This window comes from Fringilla coelebs (genome assembly GCF_963513975.1).
Source record: "Fringilla coelebs genome assembly, chromosome: 2".
Taxonomy (NCBI): Eukaryota; Metazoa; Chordata; class Aves; order Passeriformes; family Fringillidae; genus Fringilla; species Fringilla coelebs.
In genome coordinates, this window is record NC_140029.1 from 113,050,584 (window position 1) to 113,077,327 (window position 26,744).

The following is a 26,744-nucleotide window of genomic DNA, read 5'->3' on the forward strand; positions in this document are numbered from 1 at the left end:
AAAATTTTATAATAGTTTCTTGACTCATTTTTGGAAGGTACCAGTAGTTTTTAATGAGAAAAAAAAATAACACCTACATGAGTAAGCCACATTATTTTTCAAGGGGTTCAAGAGATTGTCCTGCTTGTTCTATAGATCAAAATACCATAACCTATGGGAATTGCTGTCAGCTGACAGGCTACTGAAAGCAACTGCTTTGACCTTAATGGACTGCCTTGACGCTCATTAAACAGTGTATCAGGAACTGTGTATAGTGCAGGTGTGTTCCAGCACAGGAAAGGTATTTTATGATTTACTGCACCTTGGTTGATACAATGAATACTAAAACCCTAAGTGAACTGTGATCCTTCATTTGCAATAAACAAAACAGGCATTCAAGATTGCATTCATTCACAGAATTAGCAACAGAGCAGTAACTTTGGTTTTATGCCAGTGCACCTACTTTTTTACTCCTAAGTGTGGATAGTATTGTTCTGAGTGAATAAAGATCTCACTAAAAATGTATAAGCATGTTCTGCATGTTTACAATAGCTTCTTCAATTGTAGCTTGAAATTTACAACTCTTATTAAAAATCATAAATGCATGCTATCAAATCCCAGCTGTGTCTGAAATTAGATTAATATTCTGAAAATCGTTAGCTTTAAAAAAAATTCTATGAACAGTATGAGGAATTAACAACAAAATGACTGCTCATAGTATGCACTGCATGTATACACACACATACAACTGTGCTGCTTACATTTATTGTGCTGGTTTCCAGGGAAAACAGTGTGCACAGACCATTTTTCAAGGTCTTCATGCCCAGCTGAGAGATCAGTAACTCTGGTGCCTTGGTCAGCCCCATGTCTTTTCAAAAACACCCCCTGTAGCTTTCTGAGATTCACAATCCTCTTTTAACTCTTACTTTAGAAATTATTTGTGAGTGCACTGAGTTTTTCCACCTCCTCTGTCCTTGCACAGCTACTTAGGATTTGCTCAGAGATGTAACACTGCATCTTTGTATGGAATGAATACTGGCAAGCTTTGAATCTTACACCAAAGACAGGCTTGACAGTCATGACTCTCTGTGAGAGGAAAAAATGCAACCACCTGCAGGGTTAAATGTCAGAAACAGATGCATCAATTATCTCGTAAGATGCAAAGATCCTCAAGAGCACCAGAACTACAATCTGTAAGTAGCTCACTCTCAATCCTGTGAAACATTTGTAAATAAAACCGCTGAGAGATGTTCAGAGAGTCAAACTGAGAAATAGCAAAAGCACATACATGTAGAATTCAAAACTCAAATTTGTTAATATGACAATGGGAGGAGGAGCCAGAGAGACAAAAAGCTGAAATCTGAGCTAAAATAAAGACAGAGTTTGCAAATCTTTAAATCTTTAGATTGATTACACTACAATATATTCTTCTGATTTGAAATTAAACTGGATTACAATGAATGAAGGATGTTGCTTTGAAATCCACATTAGGAATGAAGTATAAAAACCCACAATTTTTACAGCCAAACTTGTGTTGAATTCATCAACATCATAATTTTGGGAATGAAAAAGTGAAATGCAAATTTCCAACTGTATTTCTCTGCCAAATCTATATTTGGAGTTCCTACTTGGAGTGGTATGGAAGAAAAAAGGAGGGATGAGATTAAGTTTTATAATTGAATTCATCATTAAGCTCCTTTTAAATTTCTGCACATCTAAATGCAAATTTGCATGCATTCTCAAAACTCAAATGACTGTGGAAGCAAGTAGTCACAGAAATGCAAAGTTTGACAAAACATGGAGAGAGTTTAATTTTACATTCCTGTCCTGGGATCTTCCTCCTAAGGGTCTGCCTTTGTTGTGGTCTTTCATAGCCTTTTTGTTTCTATAACTAAATTTAAGGAGGGTTAAATAAACCAGAAAACTTCTTGGATGAACTTGGGATCACAGCTGGATAAAAGCTGAAGAGAGAATTTGAAAATTAATGTTTCCAAATGTTTAAATTTTGTCACATATTTTCATCTTCAGGGGCCACTACAAACAACAAAAATAAATAAAAGAAATAAATAGCAAGCATCACACCCTGCACTGAATGGCTCACTTTGGGATTTCTGTTACTTTTAAACACACAGCTACTAATTAAAAGTCATCAACCTCACACTGGTACAGCTCAATAGGCAAAAAGTCCTTTTTTCCAAGACACTCCTTCCTTTGGCTATTCCTTCACCTGTTGGCTACTTGTCCTTGAGAATGCTCTGCCCAGGGCACCAAAGCAGATGACAGAGGCTTGAAGAAGGCACATGCAGAGTCTTCAGCCCCAGGCATCCTCTGAGAGCAGGGAATGGATCCAGCTGAAGCTGACACTCATGGGTAGGTGGCTGATCTCCCCACCAGGGGACACAAATCCCATCACACACTTTAAAACCAGTTACTGCAATTCTCACAACTGGGCCCATCAGCACAGCTCTTGTGAACTTGCTTCCTTGCCCACATTCTGAGGTATTTACTCTCTTCTTCAAAATACTGATGTGTGTGCCAGAGTCCCAGCAGAGGAATTCCTACTGTTACACGGCAGGTAAAAGCAAACCTTTGTCCTCAGCAGGGTGGTGCCCAGCTAAGAGCAGGGACTGGCAGTGCCTGGGGGCTGGCAGCAGCAGCTGGATTCCTGCCCAAGAGCACAAGAATCCTGATGAGGCAAGATGGCACCAAGTTACCTATCCAAAGACAACCCCTTTGGGATCCCATTGAGGTCTGTAGCTCTAGTCTGGCAAATAATACTATAATCTCACACAGTAGCCTTGGAAGGATATTTTATTTTTCTAACATTCAATCTAAACCTCCCCTGTAGCAACTTGATGGTTCCTCTCATTCTGTCACTCATTACCAGGAGCAGAGGCTGAACCACACCTGGCTCCTTTCAGGGAGTTTTGGAGAGCAATAAGGCCCCCCCTGAGCCTCCTCTTTTCCAGGCTGAGCCCCTCAGCTCCCTCAGCCCCTCCTAATCAGACTGGTGCTCCAGACCCTTCACGTTGTGTCACACAAGGAGTTAAAGAGTTGACACCATTTATGCTCAACCTTAGGTCACCAATGGGTTTTAAGAAAACAGGTTAATGCAGACCTTTGCAGCTTCTTTTTCTTACAATGGTTGCCAATAACCAATTTACTCTAAATGATTAATTCCATGACTAATTCCAACCTTAAAGCAAATACTTAGGCAATATGCTTGCCATAGCACAGAGTTTGTTCAGAAACTATTGCTAACATCCCAAACTCATTGGAAAATCATTTAAATCCTGTTTTACTTTTCAGCAAATTAAACCTTCTCTCCCCAAACCTGTTACTTGTGTACCACTCAGGGAAATCTGAAAGTGTCTTGTAATGTGGAAAGTGTATTAACAAAGTAAAAAAATATTAATGTTTCATCCTAGTCCCCCCAGAGTTTTGCTACTTGCTAGCATTTATAAAGATTACTGGCATCAACCTTTGCTCCTCTAATGGCTCTAATAAGTCTGAAATGTTCCTGGATGGGTTATTTCACCCAACTGGCTTGAGAAGAATCAGACCTATAAGGTTTACAAAGTGATTCAGGAAATACAATATAATAAATCAACTCCCTAACTACTATTATGAAAAGAAGAAAATATTTCATATGGTAAGGCTGAATGAATGAATTCAGAATGGATTCAGAAATAAAGCTGATAAAAGAAATCTAGAATACATTTCTTTATCACATAATTCCATTTGTAGCAGCTTTTTGTCTTGCTAAAAATCAGACATCATGCAGACTATTAAGGTGCTACCTGTAAAAGAAACACCAGTTCAGTCCTTTTTGCAGTAGTGCCACAAATTCTGTGCTGATTATAAACATTTTGCTATATGTAAAGAGTTGTTCTAGGGCCATGTGGTTCCTTTTAAAATATATGTGAACCCAACCATGTTTTAAACTAAATGAATATCTAACAACTAACACAGTCTATCTAAAAAACAGAGATGCAAGAGACTAGATGTCCTCTCTATGAACAGAAATGCTTGTATATATACTAGGAATGTCCTTTTATCACTGTTGCCTGGGAAACCATTACTAAAAATGAAAGTTTTGCCTCCAAAGGCAAAGCCCACATAGTACTCAATTATCCCAAAGTTTGCCTTATCTTTTCCTGATCAATCAGGAACACAAAGATTTGCAGACAAATGTTCCTGGGATTTAATTCCTCCTTTCTATTCTAAAATGGTATCTTGATAAATTTTTTTATTCCATGTAACAAACAGGAATCAATATTTTATTTCCTAAAAGCCCTCTCATCAAAGACATATTTACATCCTTTGTCTCAATAGGCTAGAAAACAAAAAAGACACATTTACACAATAAATGACCACTGCATCATAGATATACAAGTCTATTTATATTTGGCTTACAGTGTATTGTATAAAATTTCCAAGGAAAACATCCAATTGTACCATTCAGTTTCTGACACCAGGACTAAGACAAAAAGGGGAAGATAAAATAATCAGTTTCCTATGAGCACTGACAGTGCTGTACAGGAAGATGCGAGACTAAAAATACCACTATTCAATATGCAGACCCACTCTGTGGATTTCTTGCAGTTACAGGTATGGGGCTGTTATCAACAAAAATCTCTGTGGAGGGGAAACATTAATTCTAAAATACTCGAATCTTTGAGAGAACACTGAGTGTTTAACTTTCTCATGGTAAAAACACAGTATGGAACTAAAGAGCTGCTATAAAATCCTCCAGGAATACACATGGCTTGTTGTTGGGAAGATGCTCATGAGAGGGAAAAAGGTCAGTGCCAAAGTGATGGGCAGGGAGAGCTGCAGGAGGATTTGGCACCTAGTGTGGGCTTCTTGTCCCTTCTGTTACCATGAAAGCCTTCCCTGAGTCCTCCACAGGCATTGTGACAAATCTTTGCTTCTTTGTGTCCCCACCCTATTTTGGTCAGAGTTGTGCTGAGTCCTTTTAAAACTGGCAGGATTTTTGACTTCCTGCTGAGTGTTCCTACAGAGAAATCTTCTGGACTTGCTCAAGGGGAACAAGACCCCGAGGATGGAGCCCACTGAAGACAAGAGCATCCCACAGAAACCTGGCTGTCCCCAGTTCATAGAGTGAGTGTGACACAGCACATGGACTGCAGCTGTCAATCTGCCCTCAGGAATGAGGGAAGGACACTTCCCAAGGACCACAGGTGACAGGAAGAACTAGGCAGGCTCTGCCACAGTGACTAAAACACTCAGTGTGTGAGGACGCACTTGCAAGGACAGGAAAGATGGAGTGAAGGAATAAGTGATTTGAAATGCTTTCCATTTCCCTTATACCTGACTCTGTTGCTTTGAACTCTTCCCATTTACAAAGTTTTTGTTCATGTCATAATGGTACACAGCATTTTTCCACCTTAGTTTCAATGCTTTTTGATCTTCTTTGGGGGGGTTCATGGTCAAAACAGATTCACCTTGGATGCCTGGCTGCCACAGGGACCTGCCACTGCCATCAGCCTCTGTGACACCCCCTCCTGCTAGGCATGCTCTAGGTACCTGCTCAGCAGCATTTGGTAGTCCAGCACCTGGCTGCAGCCTTGGCAGGGTGGGGAAGTGGCTCTGAGGCACTTCTGAGTTGTACACCTACCCCAGGCTCTCATGTTTGGGTGAAAAGGAAAACAGGGAGCATTTCAACAAAGCCTGTTCTATGTTTCAAGGAAGTCCTTCAGCACAGATAAAGGAAAAAAGGAATATGTCATGGCACTGTTTGTTTTTTTTCACAGCATAGAACTTCCAGATTAAAAGCAGCTCTAGCCATGATGACCAGGACAGGCACTAACTACTCTGTAAAGCTAATTGTTCTGTGTCGGTATCCAGCAGAAAATTACAGGATAAATTATAGCTGAAAGCCTCCAAGTCTCATTTGCTGTCTTCCCTGTACCTCACTGGGAGAAGGGCTGCCTGGCCATTCCCAGGGCCTGGCACCAGCTGAGGCTATTTGCCTTGGCTCAGAGTTGACAGTGTCACTTGACTCCTGTCACTGGGGCACTTGGTGCCAGCTGAGCTCCTCGTATGGGCCATTAGCCAGCCTCAGCCCTCATGTGAGAACCTGTTCAGCTGCAGCCATGTTTATCTTCCCTTTCAAGCCTCTTACTAAGAAGCAATGTGAAGGAAAACAGGTTTTGAGAACTAAATGAAGGAAATTTCTGCTATAAAGTAAAATCTGGGGTCTTTTTTTCGCCCAGCTGGCATATTAAAACCAATAGAAAAGCTTGTAAAGTGGCATGTTCTCCTCTAAGTCAGCCTACAGTTCTGTATAGAACTTCTAAGAAATGGAAGTTACAGCAAAATTATCAGAACACCTCTATTTTAGGCCAAAACTAAAAGTAAATACATATTCTACATATATAAATATATAAGATCTAAAATCCCATTACAATATCTTAATTGAATTCAGTAGATGCACCACAATACTTACTGCAGTACAGAGAAATTAGATGAGTTCCTTATTTTGGCCATACATCACTTTTTAAAGTGGAATAAAAAAAAAAAGGGTAACATAAATTATTTAATGTTCATTTATCTTCTCTATCACAATTCTGTCACTGTGCCCTATCATGGGAATATACAAATTCTGCACATTTTGTGAGAGTAGTAATGAGAATGCATTCTGCCTCTTAAATAGTTTTAGTTTAAATGATAGAGATGAAAGTTACTCAAAAATCAGCTTGCAATTAACTGTTGTGACAATAATTGCATCTGAAATATAGTTTGGTATCAGAAAAAATGGTGTATTGGGACTTGTCATTTCTTCTTCACGTTCAAGAATTTTTCATTTCACTGGAAACCCCCTACAACATCACAAACCAAAAAAATCCACCCAAACTCCCCTCACCCAAATCCCATTTTCCAGTTTATTTGCATCACAAAAGGAATTAAGTATTAATAAACTGAGACCTAAACCATGCAAAGAAGGTCCTACATGTCCTGCTAGAAGATAAACTTCAGTGAAATGAAATTAAAATTCTAATTTATTAATGCAAGGCTTGCATTGGCAGTGTCCTTCCAACAGTCAAGCTGCTAAGATTCTCTCCTCTCCCATCTCTCTTTTACCAACATATCCTTGTAAACAAACACAAATTTCCAGAAGACGAAACAACATGGGAAAAGAGTCTCCACAGCAAACAAAACCACAAAGAATGGAAAAGGTCTCCCACTTATACTTGCACATTTGCTTAAAATAAACTTTTGCCGAAGTTTATTAACACATCCCTTAGCCAAAAAAAAAAAAAAAATTCCCTTAGCACTGGCAGTGCGTTTGCTGAATCACATGACTGAGGAGGGAACAAAGCCAATTCCAACTGTGGCACAGACAAATCTGAAACTGGAATAGTGTTGGAACCCAGGACATTCCTCTGGCTGCCCTGGAGCAAGGAGCTCAGAGGCCTTGGCACGGACTCAAAGACACCTGTGCCTTTGATTTTGGCCCTTGGAAAAACTTACCAGCTTTGTGTGAAGATTACCATCCACAAGGGTTTGAATAGAACAATAGCTAATTTGTCACAGGGTGAAAAAGTAGAATTTTGGGCATTTAGAATGGGGGTTCAAGAGGCCAGATTGAGGAATCTGGGCATGATCTGTCCTTCTTCTTCTTGCCCTCCATCTTCTGCTGTGATGGTGACACTTCTGGATTGGTTTAGAGTAGACATAGACTGCCTAACATAGGTGATAGGTATTGGAAAATTATCATAAATAAAGTACACACAGTTCTTAGTACAAAAAACTAACACCACACCAAGGGTGATCAGTGTGCCTCAACCTGACCTGCCAGACAGACCTCAGCAGGTCAGAGAAAGAATGTTATAGATAAGACAAATTAAACAACCTTGAGAACCAGAGCCGAGGAATGTCAACTTCTTCTTTGACCGTGGGGCTGGGAAAAAAGACATTTTAGTACCTAGGGAGCCATTCCAACAACACAAAACCCAAGAGAACAGAAGAGGCACCAGGCAATCAGCTTCTAAATTAGATAAGAAACTCACACTTGTGGTGTAGGCAGCTTCAGGGTCGTCCTCCAGCACCCGTGACAAGCCAAAGTCCGAGACCTTGCACATGAGGTTGCTGTTGACCAGGATGTTGCGCGCCGCCAGGTCCCGGTGCACGTAGCCCATGTCCGACAGGTACTTCATGCCAGAGGCAATGCCCCGCAGCATTCCCACCAGCTGGATCACTGTGAAGTGCCCGTCGTGCTTCTGCAAGGCACAAACAGCACAGCTACTTCCCATTGTTTCATCCCAGTGATACCAAACACAGCTCTGATTTAAAACACTTCTGTCACCCGTCCAGCAAAGCTGCCCGCTAGTAAGCTTGTTTTTCTTCAAGGACTTAAGTTGCTTGGCAGTGCATCCCATCACATCTCTCATTGTGCAGCTTATCCCCCTTTCCTCCACATTTTCACACATTTCACAGTCTTCCTACTGAACGTTTAATTGCTCTCATACTTGGTTACTATGAACACCTTCGCCAACACTATTTTTAGTACAAGAATGAGAAACAACACAAATTTCTTCACCTATGGCCTCAGGAAACAAAGAACTCTCTTTTTATTGTCTCAGCCTTGATTGTCTGAGGTACTGCTGTTGCCTCACTTTTACGGTATTTTTTTGGGGAGAGTTTGTTTGTTTTAAAAAAAAAAATCCCAAAATAACCTGAAAAAAAATTTGGGGCTTTAACTCATTGCTGCTTGTGCACTTTATACCTAATCTCTGAACACTAGATCAGATGGGGTGGAATTCAGAAATTCAGCTTTGCCAAAATTTTCCTGACAGATTAAGGTTAAGCTCAGACCCATGAATGCATTAAACTTCTTGACACTTTCTGACATCTACTGTAAATAAGAGTTATGCCATTAACTGTGCTTGCCCAGGTGGGCAGCCTTGCTGGGCCTCAGTTTCTCCATCTGCAGCATCAAAGTTAACACTTCTCTGTGTCCTGCAGCATACAGCTCCTGAATTATGTGGCAGTGGGGACCTGCACAGAAATGTGATCGCAGGCTCTCTGCCTTGTTTAGACCTGCCCTCTCTACCATTCACAACAGACTGCTTGCAGGAGTATTTTTGTGACCTAAACTGGCAGACATTTAGCTTCTCATGGACTATTCAGTGACCCAAGGCTTTTTATGTTGACAGGAAACAAACAAAAACAACTCCTGCAAACAAGTTAACCTAGTTAACCTTCCATTTTCTCTTTGAACACTTCAGGCATTGGCTACAGACAAATAAGTTCTGATCAGCAGTCAGGACACTTCTATTGCTTAGCTCATGCATTTAAGCAAGATGATTTTTATATGGGGAGAAGCTTACAGGAAGGTCTGCAAATCCATTAGATTCAGCAAAGCAACAGGCTGAACTATGCTTAGGTTTATTCCTGGTCAGCAAAGTACTTCAGCATTCCCATAATGATTCAATGATTTGGGGACTGTATCCAGCTAGTCGGGATATGAACATTTAAAGACTATGACAAAAATCAGAAAGAAAGAGGTAAAAAGAGGATTTACAAGAAACACACCTTGTCAGCTAGATGACCTCACTGCCTTATTATACTTCTCAGCAACACTTGTATTTAAGGAGCCATTCCAAACACCACAGCCACCTCCCAAGAAAGCACATTTAATGACACTTCTTTAAAACCAGCTATTTACAACTGATTTAAAGCATTTTTTTTTTCCCCTTGAATGTGTAAGTGTTTTATGTCAGGGCAGTAAAGCATTTCTGTCTCTTAAAATCTCCACACTGAAGTAGAGACACCTCTCCCCAAGGAGGCCACACCGTCCCTTGTTGTCACCATCAAGGCCATGGATGAGCACCTGGTTCTGCAGAGGACACTCAGCTGAGGCTCAAGACACAACTTCTGTGAGTCCTACAGTACCAGGGACAGATGTTTTCAATAAACTAATTTCTTCCAGCAATTAAACAAAGAGGGACAAAAGATTGTATTCTTAACTATTTTAAGCTGCTTCCTGTAAAGGAAGGACAGGAATTCTAGCCAGCATTTCTTTAATGAGGACAACTGTGATTTCTGGGTTTGCCTTTTATTTAATAATTCTAATTGTTCAATTGATTAAAAAATTAGAAAGCTGGTTGCCAGCAGTTAGTACTCTTCATACTTACCATGGATGGATTACGTTTTTCAGATAACTGTAGAATTAGGATTTGGAACAAAGTGCCACCTGATTTTTGCAAAATGACCATTCAAGTCCCTCTCTACCCCCACAACAAAGCACCAAACTAAACCAACCCCTCAAACTTCTAGATTTTACCTCCTCCTTAACAGCTCCATTTTTTCAACAAACCTCAGAGTCATCTGCAGCACCTCCCTTAACCTTTTGTCTTCTTGGACTGCAAACATTCATTTCTTCCTTTTTTAATTTCTGCTCTTTCAAATCTAGACCATGCTTGGCTGATTTTTCATAAAACATAACCTTTTGTCTGCTCTTGCCTTACCAGTATAGCTGTAATGCCTGAGTTTAAAACAATCTCATGCTTTTGCCATTCTCTCTGCCGCTCTTTCAAATTTTTTGGGGATTCTGCCTTGGCATAAAAAGTTAAAGCTTCTTATCTTCACTGTTAAAGAAATGACAGACCCGCTAACGTACCAGCTGCAATTTTATTCTGTCCTCCATCTCCCTCTGTATGTTTCTCAGAATCCTCTACTGCATCTGTAGATCTCCTTTCTCCTCTCTCTTTTCTCATGCTTGGTTTTATATATTTTCACTGCCAGCCTTGCAGTTGGACCAGCTACATTTTTACTGTCAGCAGAACAGTCTTTTCTCAATCAAGTCTCTTTGTAATCACTTCTGCATCAGTTTCCATGCCAGCTGTATCCCTTACAAACTATAAACTTATCATTCAATACATCAAATTTTTTTTGATGTAAGCTGACTGGGATACAGACTATGAGCTATATTTAACCTTTGGAAAATTCAGCTAGCTTGATGAAATTATAGCAGGTAGAATCTGACCTCGTATTTTCAGCATTTTTCAAGCCCCCAGATACAATCCTTTGGAAACTTTCCTCTATCTTGTTTCATTCACTTGGCATATAGGGAAATAAAACACTCATCTGACTGATACCATGGTTGTTGCCCAGGGCTTTTTTCTGATTCCCACAGCTTAGATTTGAAATATGCTTTTGATAGGATTCCCACTGGGCTGTTAAGGGTGTTAATCAATACTGGCAGCAATTCAGACCTCAGTGGTCTCACCACATTTATCCTATCATCCCATTAAATTTTAATCAAGCTTTGATGGCTTTTCTAAATAAACTTTTCTCAACAGCTGGGTATAGATACAATATCTGAGTAACTGCTCTTGCATTCATGCAGACCTTGAGAATGCCCTGGGAAAATTATTTTTATTCAGCTACAGTTTGCTTTTAAGAACCTTATGAGTGAAATTTTCTCCTCATGTTACAGACCTTTCAAGAGGACTAACTTATAATGGGCTGCTGAAGAGGTTCAGTTACTGTAGGGGAAGAAGGAGGATATCCAGAGCTTCTCTCATTGCATTTTGCCCTCCAGTTTTCAGCCCCAGTGCCCAGTGTAGTGGTTTTCTACAAGCCCATGGAATTTTTCTTCTCCAGAAGGTTTTTTCCATTTTGCTACCCAGTAATCTTTTGGAGGCATGGCCACTGGATTTTTCTGTATTGTTTCTGGAGTTCCATCAATTCCAAAATCCACTTCCTTATGTGCCAAATGACTCAGAAGACTTTTTTAGGCCTTTATCCTCTGTGCAGGATTTACTACAGGTCTAAAAATTTTACTGCAGATTATTTAGATCTCATTTTAGATGGAGAACAGCACTGAAAATGGTGTGTGTGTGTGTCTAACTTATATCATATTCACAACTAACACTTCCAGCTGGGTGAAAGATGCAGTTTTTGCTATGCATTTATTGTTACAGTTTTACTGTGCAAAGTAAATGGTGGAAGTTTCTCAAGACAAATATTCCAAAATTCAACTTGAAGCTTGGTATTTCTTGGATGTGTAACTCATTCTTCGAACTATCATGTGTATCACACTAAAGTTTATCTTTTTGGTACTATATGAGGTCAGCTGATAATTTCTTCTTCATTCAACTGTTGACAGAGCTCCATGCAGACTTAATAATTATTAATAATTATTAATTCAATTTCTAATGATATGAGTTCATTTTAAATGTCAATGAGTGATCCTACACAGAGTGCAGAATGACCCCACCCCATACTTCCTTCCATCCAAATTCCATTCCCTCCACAGAGGGTGTAGCAGAAATTTCATGAAGACCATATTTCCCTGGCTGCTCACAAGCATCTCGTGTGAGAGGGTTTTAAAGCCTTACTGAAGCCAAAGTTTATGAGATCAACTGCTTCTCCCACAGCCACAAAGCTGAGCCCTGATACAAAAGGAAATCAGATCTGTTTGACAGAATTAGTTCTTGACAAATCCATGTTGGCTCACACTTATCTCACTGTTATCTTTAAGATGCTTAGACTTTGTTTGATAATTTGTTCCAGAAATCTTACAGCAGTTGACATTAAGCTGACTGCCCTGTAATTTCTTGGCTTCTTTTTTCTTCTCTTCTAAAAGACATTTAAAATCCCTTCATTTAAAAGACACTGGCTCTGTTCTGATCTTCTGATTTCTCATTCTTGACAAATTCATAAAGAGCACACTGAGAGAGTCCACATTACCTTTCAAATTCTTTTTGCCTTCAAATACAAGACCATTTGTAAAAAATTTCTTGTTGCTCAGTACTAAGAATATCTACAATATTTAATGTCTACGTAAGAATGTCTATATATTAAAAATGCCCAGCATTTCTAAATTAAATTCTCGCAGCATCAGAAATGCTGTTCTATACATCCTTATAGGAGAGTAAAACATTGCTTGAGTACAAATGCTGGCACTGTAGCATCAGTGACAGCTTCTCAGTGCAATCTTAGGTTACTTAAATACATGCTGCTTACAATTTCACTATTAAGGTAATGCAGGCTTTCAAATTCACTTTCTAATTGCTCAGTCCAATTTTAATGTTAAAAAAAAAAAAAGAAAAAAAGTATCAGCAATTTCCAGGTTCCCAGTGCATGTGTTCTCTTTTGCAGACTGATTTTTGAAAGCAAAATGCCACCTTTATCCTGCCAGGAAAGGAACGTGCCTCCAATAAACTAAAGTGCACATGAGTACTGTGTGGGAAAGCAAAATAAGGAATACTAGTTATGAGCTCCAGTGTTTTTGCCTCTCTGAATGCAAATAAATAATAACAGGAACCATTAAACTTAGGAAAGGCCATCTGGCTTTTTTCCCCCCACAGCCTACTCTGTCTAGTGAGGCCATGTTAGATGGATATATAACACACACTTTACAACACTGTTTCACAGAATTTGCTGCAAGTGTTCATTTTAGTCTTCTCTCACTTTCCCCCCAAACTTGCTAAATGTGTCTGCCACAGCATCTAAACTGTAGCTGAAAAAAGGGTGAGTGTGATGGCAAAGCTGCTCTGAGAATAACTTCATAACCATTACTGCAAGAAACAGCAATATATCACAATATTTTCTCTGTCTAGTAACACTTATCTTAGCCTCTGCTAGGCCAGCCTCGAGGGATTAAAGCTGAATTCCAGGGTTTCATTTGCTGTAAAGTCTGCTGCAGCTGGTGCTCTAAGGCAATTAAGCTTATTTCTTAGATACTCTTAGAAAGAAAGAAAGAAAAAAAAGTGTGGCAGCATTTTCACTTACTATGCTTGCCTGTATGTAAATCTAACTTTTTTCCACAAGTATTTTAATTTTCTGAAGTGAATGGAAATCCATCAGCACCAGTTTTGAGTAGGAAGAGGAGAATTACTATGGCAAATAGTAAAAATGATGAAAGCAAGGTGGTGCTGTGATCACCCCAGGTAAAGGCATCCCTTCCTTTTACAGCTCTGAGTTTCACAAAACTGGGGAAGACTGGAGCATCTTTCAAACCTAAATATCTCTGTCTATTCAGCACACCTTGGACAATGAGCAGACTTACTCTGGTAAGTCTGCAGCTGCAGAAAAAAAATACTGCAAGAAGTTCAGACACTTTTTTTGGTTCATTTATGTGATTCTATATAGCCAACCATGAACCTCCTCCAAAAGGCAGCTTCCAGACACGTTAGTTTTCTGTGTTTTAATCCATGCCCACACTGCCTGCTGCACGAGGAGGTGAGCACAGACCACAGCCAGCTCAGAGCTCTCCAGCAATCATTCTTCCCAAGAAGCCTCCTAAGCACCCTGTTCCTCTCCATGTGATGCTAAATCCAATTATTTTAGCCAAGAACGACCCCTTAAATGGAGCTGTGAGAACAAAATGGAGCAGATGAGATTTTAACCTGAAGAGCCCCATGAACCTGTGAGGCACAGGCTTGGAGAGCGGGCTGAGGGGGGGACGCTGTGTCAGGGAGAAAAAACCAACCTCAGGGAAAGGACTTTTGTAGGAATTACTGCAATCATCTCATAGGCTTGGGTCCAACAGCCATCTCCAACCCACAGCAGGGCAAACTGCCAAACTGCTTGCTAAAAAGGTTTTGTGGGTTTTCAGCTATTTTTTCCTCTACTTTGTGGTTATTCTGCATCTCTCCTGGTTGTCTTTCTTGTAGTCTCTTCTGCAGCCTGTATCCACAAGCCTGAGCAAACATATCTGACTGCAACTGCCCTGTCTAATCACTAACATCTTTCTATCAATCCAGAGAGCTGCCCTTTCAACCCTTCTTGCCTTTATTATTTGCCTCGTATGCCTGCAGAACAAAGGATTGCTGAGATCTCCATGACACAGGCAGATAAAACATAATGACAATGAGCCCCATCCAAAATCTGTGTGGGCTAACAGGAAATTTTAGCTGTGTCTCCTCAATTCCCAAGGGTTAGCCACTTTCTTTCCAAGCACAGATTTCCTCTGTCTGGAAGCTGTTGGTGTAATGCTGGAAGAAGCTTCTAGCCCCTAAGGAAATGCTTAGCTGGAAACCCACATCCTTTTTCAGAGAAATCCCTCCAAGTGTTACCAGAAATGAAGCCACATGAACCTCATTTCTGGTCAAACAATTGTTTCATTAATGGCAAATTTCAGGTATACTTTTGTGGGATGATTAACCTACATGTCTCAGTCTTATGTGATAAAAACTCCCGAACAACACTACAAAAAACTAAGTTTCATCTTTTGTAAATGAGTTTTATATAATAGCAAAAATAATGCAGTATTTCAGAGGAAAATTCAGTGTCAAGTGTATCCAGCAATTTTGGATGTCTGATGAAGCACAATCACTGAAATTAATTACCATCAACTTACAAAATTAGTTCTAATTAGCTGATGCCTTCCCACTTCAGAATATCTCTGAAGCGGCTTCATATTGCGAATCCATGCCAATGTTTTTTACCCAAAAGCTCAATGCTAGCAGTCGGCATGCAGGATCCTTTGTGGGGTGGGGAAGACATAATTCAGCTGAGCTGGGTGTTAAATCCACACAAATAGCAGAAAGTGGGCACTGCTGCCTCTAAAGCAAGGAGTAAAGGCTTTTTAGATTTTAGAGGTGAGAGATTAAAGGGTGGGGGGAGGCTTTTGATTCGTGGCATAACCTGTACTGGCATGAAAGCAAATATCCCACCATGGCTGTGAGGAGGGTGATGGCCCATGGAATTCTTCCTCTGGAATACCCTCACGTGGGTCACCACAGAATCTCAGTTTGAATTTGTAAGACTGACCCATTTTTGCAGGCTTTTGGAGAAAGACAGGTGGAGGGATGTGCTGGGGAATTTTCGCCAGTTGTGGTATGTGGGGAAATATTTCTTATGGTGAGAAATGGACTTTTTTCCCCTCTGTGTAAAAACACTTTGCACTGGAACAATTGATTCCTTTAAATAATAAGAAAGACAGACTATGTGATAAGCCCTTCCAAATCCCACAACATTTGTTATAGTCACTGAATGCCTTTCATTAGGATTGCTAAAGATAAGGCCTCTCTGCTGCTTTGTATCTTCACAAAAGCTTTTAAAAATGTGGACTTATATCTGCAGAAAACAACTATTATTAATGAAGCAGCTGGATTTCTTTTTAAATAGGTTACTTTGCAGCCATTTGCTCTGCTAATTATAAACAGAAATGCTGACATATATCTACAGTGCTTTGGGATGTTGAATATTATCTAAAGTACATTTAAAAAGCCTTTTAGAAGAATAACCCATATCTGAAGTATGAATTGAAGCTGTAAAATAATATACATGAAAAACAGCTTCAGGAATTATTAGCTCACATTTCCCCCCAGCAGTTCAGCTTCCAAATATATCTGATGCAATGTGAGAAGCATTGCTCCACAGTAACATCATAATTCTGCTGATGCCACTTTCTATTAAAGAATCCTAATAAGTAGTAACTGTTCTGATACATGAATGCATGTGAAATAAACCTGGAATATAGATATCACACCAGAACAGTTCAGAGAAAGGTAATTCTCTCTCATGAATTATTTCAGGACTTGGTTCTATTCTCTTCTACGAAATTCTCCCCGCACACACACATGCACAGAACAATGTTTTAGACAAATCTTCCTGGGGCGCTGCTGAAAAATCACAGAGCAAGAAAGCTGCAGGTAGGTACTCAGACCAGGGGCAGTTCCTGTGCTGCAGATGGATAGAGACATGAGCTAGAAAGGAAAGGGGAGTAATTTTTAAAAACTAGCCAGTGTCCAAGACATGGATGATATCAAATTCTCTATAAAAAGAACTTGCTTTTGAGAAATCAGCAAATTATCATAGGAAACTGCTGGTATGTTTCTGACAACATAACAGATATCTGTTATGTGGGTTGACAATGGAAAATAAAATATTATTTGGGAGAGTAGGTGAGGAGGACAACAAAGAGATGTCAGAGAAAAATTACTATGTCATAATCCAAACCAAAAAGTAAAGAGAATCAGGGTCTGGAGGTATCTGTGGTAGTGGCTCTGCTGTACTCCCAGGGCTGCATCCCTTGCTCCAATTGTTCTTCTCTGGTGGCTTCCCCTCTTCCCAGCAAGTACTGCCTGCATGACTTTCTCCCCTCTCATGTAAATCTTTCTGAAGTGCTGGCTGCTTTTCCCTCCTGCTTATTCACTGTTTTTCTCTAAGCAGCGCCTTCCTCCTGGTACCACAGAAGAGCCTTCAATCACCATCACCAAGATTTTCATGCCAGTATTTCCACAGCTCCCTGTTGAATGTCTCTCCTTTGGGACATCCTTTTAAACAAGTTCCCAAACCCACAGGCCCCTGACTTCCCACAAGCCCAGATTTACCATTCTGCAGGATGGAAATGACAGTGGGCTACAGAGGGCTGGTGTTTAATTTTTTGAGACATATCTGAGATACCTGACATTAAAATAATTCACACAGGTTCTTAGGTCAGTGGGTCTCTAGGGCATTTCCAGGGGTTCTGTTAAAAAAGAGACTATTTTAGGGTAAGTTTACCTCGCAGGGGGGGGGGGGGGGGTCATCCTTTCCTTTTATATTTCCAAAAAGAATGAAATACAACTTTGCCAGCATATTACATTTTCTGTAGTCCTTCTTTAATGTTTACTAAGGACCTTTGGGGGTTAATTAATGCCAGGACATTTCACACATAAACTGTTTTCTAATTCAATTTGTTAAATGCAAATAGCCATAAATATTATAAATCAATTACTGAGTATATTCTACGCTTCACCAACCAAAAAAATCATAACAGAGTATTTTTGAAGCTGACTGAGAAAAATTTACCACTTCCATAAGGCCAGGCATTTATGCTTCAATTTATCCTTTCTTTCACAAAACCAATTTGAAATACATTTTGCTAAATACAGGAACTACTTTTGTAGAAGAAATCAATTATATTCTGAAGTTTAAATCTTCTTTTTTTTCCAGCCGTGCCTTAATGTATTACTGTACCTCAGAAATGTACCCTGGGGAAAAGGCTTCTATTCTTCACTAGAAATCCATGAATAACATTATGTAGAAATTAATTTGTGATAAATGATTTAAAATCTTAACCTAGAATGGTTTCTGATTCAAATGTCATCAGAAAATGGCACCTCACCCGCAGGAAGGAGTCAAGGGATCCGTTCTCCATGTATTCAACTACAATCATTACTGGTCTGCCTGCAAAACAGCAAAGAGACACATCAGCATTATTGACATATTATGGGGCTTTTGCAATTCTAGCTGTTCTGCAGAGGTTATTCAAAGTAGCTGAATATATATTTCCAAAATTCTCATTTATATCACAAGCAAAATTGTCTGTGTTACTCCTAAGAATTATTTTCTATGCACATTTTTTTCCCTTTTGTTCTTACTGGATTAGCTGCATACACATCATTCCCTTTGGTGTGTTCTCTTAAAAATTATCAAAGAAGAGGCTGCTATCTCCAAATAGCAAAACTTGCTGTGTAGCATTTGGAATGTATGGGAATTAAGGCAAATCCCAAATCTTCATAAGCCACGTCCAAGTAATTATAAACTGAGGATCATAATTTTCCTCTAAAAAAAGTAAAAATCTCAGTGACTTACGAAGAGACAGGAAACAGAATGGGGCGTCACAAAAAAAGTTGTCCTAGATCTGCTGTGTGCATTGGGTGTGTATAATCCAGACAAACTCAGAATTCATATGTTTGTAAATACCTAAAATATACACAGTGCTACTCAAATCAAGGTTTTGCTTAACCAGCATAGTCCCATATCCAAATTGAAGCAGAAAAAACCATTACATTTATTTCTTGAAAGGATATCCAAATGTGAAGATACACTTTTGAAGTGTGTACTTAACTTAAACACAAGCTCGCTGCTGGTACCCTTCAAAAAAAAACAAAACCCTCTATAGGTGCTTGACAGGAGAGGGACAATCAGGCTGCCAACCAGGCTGCACAGCAATTCTTAGCATTATTAATATCCCAAAGCAGCCATTCTAGACAAAACAATTAATGAAGAAGAATGTTAATAAGATTAGGAAGGAGGCAAATGGGCTTAAAATGGCAGACTTTTCTCTTCCTGGGAATGCCCATCTCTTTTGGGGTTTGTGGGAAACCAGAGCTGTGCCAAGTGGTGACACTGTAAGTCCACCATTTACCTTCCTCAATTCCACACTAGATGGGCCAATATTTTTCAAGCCCAAAAGAAGACTCTTTCATCACTTCTTTTTCCTCTTCTGCTCAAATTATGTTTGTGAGTTTTTTGGATAAGGGGATGAGAATCAAACACAGTGTTGGGCTGATAAAACATAGAAGGGCATTTTGATTGTTTCACCACAATTGTCCATTTCTGTTCAGTTTGGTTAATAGTGAAAGTGTTTATTAAACTGCCCACAATGTACAACAGGCCACAGCCAGGTACTTCTCCTGAGCTGTTACAGTTTCCCTTCAATCTAAAAAAGGGAATGATCCATTTCTGTGTTTGCTCCAGCATGCTGACCCAGAGTTTTGGGTTCCTGATAATGCCCATTCACAGAGCTTAGTCTGTCTTTTTGTAGTTCCTATCAATATTCCCTCATTTCCTCTAATAAAATTTGTGATTATTTCTGTATTGACTCTCATGTTCACATCTTCCATGAATAAAACATTTCATAGTGTTGTCACAATACACCTTTTTTTTTTTTTTTTGTGAGTGTGTGTGGAAATTCCCAGATGCCTTGATAGTCTTTTTGGATAGCCCTTGGAAGTGTGAAGAATAACCAGCTTCTTTCTTTTTAACTGAATGTTTAGCCTCAGCTGCTGACATGCATCTGCCACCAAATCAGTTATATTAATCTACACCCATTGGTTATACCCTGGTTTTGCAATATAAACTTAAAAGATACATCACTTTTAAGTCTTAGAGATCAGAGGTTTTAAAAATTCATGTTTCCTTTAGTTCAGTTTGCTGATGATGACTGGTTGTACAGCCTACTCTCTTTAGTTTCCAGCACATGAATGCCCCAGATTCCCTTCCCTTTATCATTTCCTTACTGTCACAGGGCTGACACCTCCAGATGAAAGGAAAATCCTAAAACCTAGAGAAGTAAACAACCTGCAGCCTGATGCTAGAGAGTCTTTCACTGTGCAAAACTCTCTTGAGTAAGTAGTAATTTCTGAACTGATGCAGACAATAGCATTTTTCAATAAGTAGGGGTGTAAAGCTGCCTTTCAGATGGCATACTGGGTCAGAAATTTCTATTTCTGGGTAAATCAACGACTAAGACACCTGTACAGAAAATTTGCATTTGAAGGGAGGAACAAATGGAGCTTTAAAAGAGCACCCCTGGTTTCCTGTGGGGAATCCTTTGGCACGAGACACTTTCCAGAAGCTGTAATTTTTTTCTAGAGGTTCACAGGCCATCATTGCAGCTTTTATGCTCCTTAGATTCACATCCTTCAACACAAATTATTTTCATACTTTCTAAACAGAACTATTAATTCTTCTATATTCTCTCACAAAGTATTCTTCCCTCCAAAAACCCCACCTGTACTTCCTTTTGCTCAGACCCTCTGCTCCTAAGTTAAAGTACCAATGAAATATATTTATATGCATTAATCTGTAGATTTAAAGAAGATATTTTGGTATTTTTTTCACTGGACAATGAGTTTTTAAACCACTCAACTTCAATGACTTGAAATGATATGCCTTAACACAAAACCAGCTCTTCCAAGTGACAGCACAGGAATGGCACTAAATACAACAAAAAGTGCAGCATTTTCCTTCTAACAAGTTGCTGTATATCAGAAAATCAGCAAATCATAAATAAATTTAGTCCCTTAGGCTGATAACTTCCCACTGACTCAGTCTGTATCACTTGCCATGCTACCTAAATTTCAAATGAAATTAAGGTGGGATGTGTTAAGACACTACAATGTGTCATAATACCATGAAAATAAACCTGGCTCCATCACTTGATTATCTCAAGCAAAAATCTTTAACCTGGACACAAACCTAAATTCTCAAATAAGCTGGTCTTTAGTGTGACAGCACTTGATAAAAGCCACCTGATTTTGGCTCCAAGTTTAATGTATCCCTGGAGCTATTTATGTATTCCAAGCCAGACTGTGACAGTGACGTTTTTAGTCAGCACAGTATTTGTCTTTGGAGCACCTGTGGATTGAAAATGTCTCAGCTGTTGTTAGGGTGGCTTGAAGACATAGCCAAAAACTCTGTTACACAGTAGAATCCAGTGAGAACTTCTACCATCAAAGTGGCAACACTAGCTCTACTGCCAATGTGTTACCCTTTACAGAATAGTGCAATTTGAGTCCAGAAAAACTTGTAGGTGCTGGACCCCTGTACAAACAAAAAATACTGCTTTAGTTTTAAAGAGGACTACAAAACTGACTTCAAAAATAGTACTGGGAGATTTCTTAACTAGTGTAGTGTTTGCATCTAAATATTTTTTAAAAAAAGCCTATTACTTAGATTATGAAAATTCACGTTGTTCTTATGGCACTAAGAATTCTTCATCCTCAAAACAAAACCAGGAATGAATAAATGGGGGCGGGGCAGAGAAGTCTCTGAGACAAAGAAGCAATCTTTGATTATTTTATCAAGAGGTAGGCTAATGCAATGCTGGAAGGCATTGAATTATTTTCCCAGTTTTGCTTACAGCACAAAAGATGGAGAATAAAGAGGTTTAAGGATAAAGAGCAGCGGGACACAGATGGCAGCCAAGGCACTCCTGGGAGTGACAAGGACCTCCATAAATGGCTGAAATCTCCTGGGATGGGAACACACCCATCTCCAGCCCAAAGAACTTCCCACTTCAGGGAAGTGTTTCCACACAGATGCAGGAGCAGGTACAGGAGAAGGATCTGAAGAACTGAGTGAATTTTACAGTCAAGAGCCACACAAGAGAAGGAATGGAAAAAGGATATTGAAAAAGGCGTCGTTAGCTGAGGGCTTGGAACCAAGGAGATAGGAACTGTGGGTGTTGCTGGAGGAGAGCACACAGCTTCTTGTTTGAACTGGGGGAGGATGAAATAAAAATGTTTGAAGCTGGTTCAATGATCAAATCAGCCAAACAAATCAGACTTGCAGCAGTTTTAGATGCTTAGCACTTCTGGAGTGGGGAGTACTGGGAGGAAACAGACCTTGTAAAGCAGAGGAATTATGTGTCCTGAGAACCCTAAATACAGATTTTACACACTACATACATCACATTTATAATTTGCAGCACATTATAACGTGTATCATTTTACTACATAGGTAAGATAACAACATGAAATAATAACTGTATTTATACATGGCACACACACTGATACCATCCCCACATTCTCTGTTCTCAGATTTTTTCTGAAAGCATAAATATTCCTGCCCCAGACACATGTGGGATATTGTCTAAAGCAGTTTTCCCTCCTTGCACATGGAATAACTGTGACTCTGGGAGATCATTCATCAGAATTCCAGCATCTCACAAAGCCACACTGAAACAAGAGCAGCACTGGAGTATGACATAATGCAGAAAAGGACAGTAATTCAATTTATCCCAACTGAGATGAATCTATAGAAAGGGCAGGGGCTGTTCACTCTTTTGAGGCAACTCCCACCTTGTGACAAGAGGGTGACTGCTTTGGACAACTCTCCCTAAGAAAGTTCTTCACTGCAGTTCTCCCACTCAGCTGTACTGCAATGCCACTCAAACAAAGCCAGTGAAAATGACAAACAACCTGTATTGATGTCATGCCACCCCAGAATATGCTGCAATCTTGTGTTTTCCACTGATCAATCTGCCTGTCATTTTTTAATAAGCAAGAATGCAAAAAAAAAAAAAAAAAAAAGAGAAAAACCCCCATACATTTCCAAATAATATAAAATACTGATTAAATCTGAAATTCACATTGTATATATTTTTAAGGGGTTTTTTTTCCACAACACAAGATTTTGATAGCATGCAATTTAACTGAGTGCCAGAGTGATGAATAAGGAGGAGAATCTGAAGTGTCATGCCAATGACAAAATATTCAGCTTGTTGTCTCCTGTTGTCATTTTAAATAATACAGCAAAGCCTCCTTTAATGAATGTTTTATGTAAGATTAATCCTCCAAAAAGAACAGTTAGCACGTGTTTTTTTTCTGCAGACTTACAATGAAATCTCTAATACCAATTATGGGGGTAGATTTGTTAACATAAACACATGATCCTCATTCTTTCACTTAAAACAGCACAGGCTGGCACCTGTTCCCTGGTTCACATTAGAAAAAATTGCTCCATCACTTCTGTGGTTCAAAATCCACATGGCTCAGGAAATCACCTCCCTATCAGGCATCTCTTCATTCCAAAGCCATGTTCTGCTGTTGGTTGCCAGGGATTTATCTCCTGCTAAAGCAGAGATAAGCCAGCCCCAAACACAGGGGCACACCCTTGGTGAGGGCTGTGCCTTCCACACTGCCAGGGAAGCCCAGGGGAATGCCCAGGCCTTGGGAGGCACCCCTGGAGCTCACAGCTGCTCCATTCATTGCACACCCCTTCAAATCAGAGAGCCAGTGGCCACGGCACTGCAGCTGCTTCTCTCCTGTCTCCACTAAAAATGCATTTGCATGCACCAGAACAAATTAATTTCAGTGATTGAAAAAAATATTTTTCCATTATACAAAGCAGGTAGAGGAAAAAAGAAAGAAAACAAAAGATTATGAAAAAACCGCAAATAAAAATAATTCTGCCACTTTGCATTTTTGGTTTTGCATTGTTAGCCCACATCAATTCACATGAAGCCAGTTTGGATTTTACTGCAAGCCACCACACTTGAATTATTGACTCACAGTAGGCCCCTCAGACCTGTGTCCAAGCAGCCTCAAAAAATAGAAGTTGCAGTTCCAAACTAATTTTTGAGAGTTTAGAAGCCAGAGTTAGCAAACAGGATGAGGTAGCATATTTACATCGTGCTGCCACAGGAATTCCCATAGATACAACCTATTTATCTTGCTCCTAGAGCACTTTGGATTTTCTCACGTCTATATACCAAATATTATTAGTTAAATTAGTTTAGTCAGGGAAAGATACTTCTGCAAAATCAATTAATAACACTTCAAAACACATGAATGACCATAAGATACTGCTGAAATGTTAGGAAGGTATAACCAAACAGCTACCACTGCTAGCTGAAGATTTATTGTGTATCCACACAATCTGAAAAGATTTAATAACGTAAACCTGTTTTCCTGTAATTATACACTAAATGCTTTTCTACTTACTACCTTGTGACCCACTGGCAAGAATTTATGCCTGTTAATATATTTTGGAAGCCATGAAAAGTCTGTATGTATATTTATAAAATATTTATATTAATTATTAAATATTTATAAAAACCTTCTCAAACCTTCTGGTCTGAGACCCTGCAACCTTGTGCTGCAGGCAGCACTGCAAATAGCTCTCCTGGCTCCTCACATGACAAAGGAAGAATGTGCTTTGGACAATAAAAATTTGAGGAGTCCTGCTCCTCCTGCAAACCCTAATCCACATCAATCCCCCAGTGTGAGTACAGAAGATATTCTGGAAGATTTTGAGGACAGGAAAGTGGATCTATAAAGAGAAAGCAGCTATGTTGTTTCCATTTCTGATCCTTATCTTCCCATGAGAGAAGCAAGTGGAGTGCAGGAGAGGGTAAAACCAGAAGAAATAGGATTTTTTTGTCACTACTTGGGGGTTGGGTAGGTGAGAGAGACATAATGGCTAAAATTATAGGAATACAAAAAATGGCACTTTTGCTTTAGCACTGAAGCAAAGCTTAGGAGGAAAAAAATCATAACAGATAATGCATTCTGTTCAGATCTAGTTTAAGAGAGAGACTTTTGCCCAGTTGGATTAACCAAAACAATTCACCTTGTTATTTTATAACTGAAATTCAGCATACTTCACTTAATCTAATGACATCTCACCCTGAAGCTCCTCAGGGTTCATACCAACCCACATCCTCCTGTGGAAGGAGAAAGAGATGTTCTTTGGTTCAGCATTAGACCACAGAGTCCAACTGCATCAATGACTTGCCCTGCTGACCCCAGAGCACATAAAGGAGTTTGAGCAATGTGAAATCTGTGCACAAATCTGGGCTTCTGTACTTCATATTCAGTCTGCCATGATTCATAAAAAGTTCTTAGAAAACACAAGGAGCAAATCCTACCTAACTTCTGTTGTGAATTTACCTATTATCATAGGGGCATTATATTTAGAAGCTATAAGCTATAATGTAAATTTGAAAAGGAGCAAATTTTTAAAAAAAGCATACCCAGGGTTACAATGAAACAGGGCTTTGTGTTTTCATAACCATAATGATGTGGTTCAGGTATTATTTCAATCCTATTCTAAAATGTCATTTGTTGTTTATTTGATATTATGCCTAATTGAGAAGTTGATAAGATTCTGACATGATTTTAGGATATCCTTGTGTATTTTTCCATTTACTATTTGAGCCATTCTGTCCCATTTCCCTTTAGTCTACATAAAGATTAAACATCTGAGATACCACTGAGCTATGAAAAACTCATAATCCACCACTCTTCTTTTATGAGCAAGGCATCATTTCTCATGTGCAGAAGTAGTGCAGGTCACCCACCAGCACTCCTGAAGTTTCTGGAACCCACAAAGAACCTTTGGTTATAACATGTGGGCTGCTAAATCCAAAATTAAGAAAACAAAACATCATGAGTCAGAGCTCCAACAAATACATGATGCCCTGGACCTAACACTGTGATTTTTGTGATCTCCTGGGGTTTTTCATTATTTCTCTTTGAGGGTTTTTACCTTCACAACATGAAGGCACATGTCAAGCTTCTCCTTCCAACTCTGATTCTAACTGTGTGTACACACAGGTGACATGATTGTACAGGATTGTCTAGTCCTCACCAACTGCACAAGCCACAATACCACTGCAAAAAATTCAGATTTAGGCAGATTCTTTCCCTTACTCAGTATTTGGGCCTGGGAATGCTACTTCAGCAAGTTGAATTTGGTAAAGGCACACTGGCTTCCTACCTTAAACAGACCAAAAGAATTTAAACATTATTAAAGTTAGCTGTTTCTCCTGCCTCCTATTTCACAAAAATGAACCAATTCTGATTATGCTTTTACATCCAGTGTTCTATCACTGGCAAAAAAGGGAGTTCAGTTTTCCCTTAATCTTGAAACAAAGAAAATCCGTGTGCATGTCATTTACAAATATACTTGTGTATATCTGTCAAGTTCCTCCTGCTCTCTTCATATCTTTCTGTTTCTGTTAGTAAGCAACAGCAACTTGGTTCAACTAACATGCTTATGACAATAAATATATGCATTTTCTATAGTCAGATTTTTAAAATATGCAATAGTAGTGTTTATTATGTAAAAATGACACATATGCAAATACTTTTTTTCTGAACTTCTAGGATTTAAATGTTTGGAATTGTTTACCATGACCACCTGAGCATGAAATTAGATGTTTAGCAAGGGTGAAGAACAAAAACCTCTTTTTATCATGTCCTACATTCAGAGCTTAACCCCACTTTTACAGTTCCATCTTAACCCTAATTGACCAGCACAAAATGTGTTTCTTTCAGTATTAAATGCTACTTGCTGCTCATCCTTATTTTGGTTCTGAAGTACTCCCTGCCTGCCTGGGAAAGTCCATCTACATTTGGATTTCTGTTCTCAGAAAATACATGCCATTATGTATTAGTTATAGGGTTTATAAGGTAAACATTCCAGTGGAACAGCACTGAGGCTGGGAAGAATACACTGGAAGAGCCACTTGGCTCATGTATCCCAGGAAATGCATATGCAATAGA

General features: G+C 39.3%; 1 protein-coding gene across 2 annotated transcripts in view; it reads right to left on the minus strand.

The window, feature by feature from the left end:
• EPHA6 (EPH receptor A6) overlaps positions 1–26,744 on the minus strand; it is a gene marked incomplete at both ends in the record, with an annotated part of 367,314 nt that overhangs the window by 32,906 nt on the left and 307,664 nt on the right. For both annotated transcript variants that reach the window (XM_084201421.1, XM_084201420.1), the window contains 2 exons: positions 8,016–8,225; positions 18,071–18,128. In XM_084201421.1, coding sequence (XP_084057547.1) covers positions 8,016–8,225; positions 18,071–18,128 — 268 coding nt within the window. The remainder of the gene's footprint in view (positions 1–8,015; positions 8,226–18,070; positions 18,129–26,744) is intronic.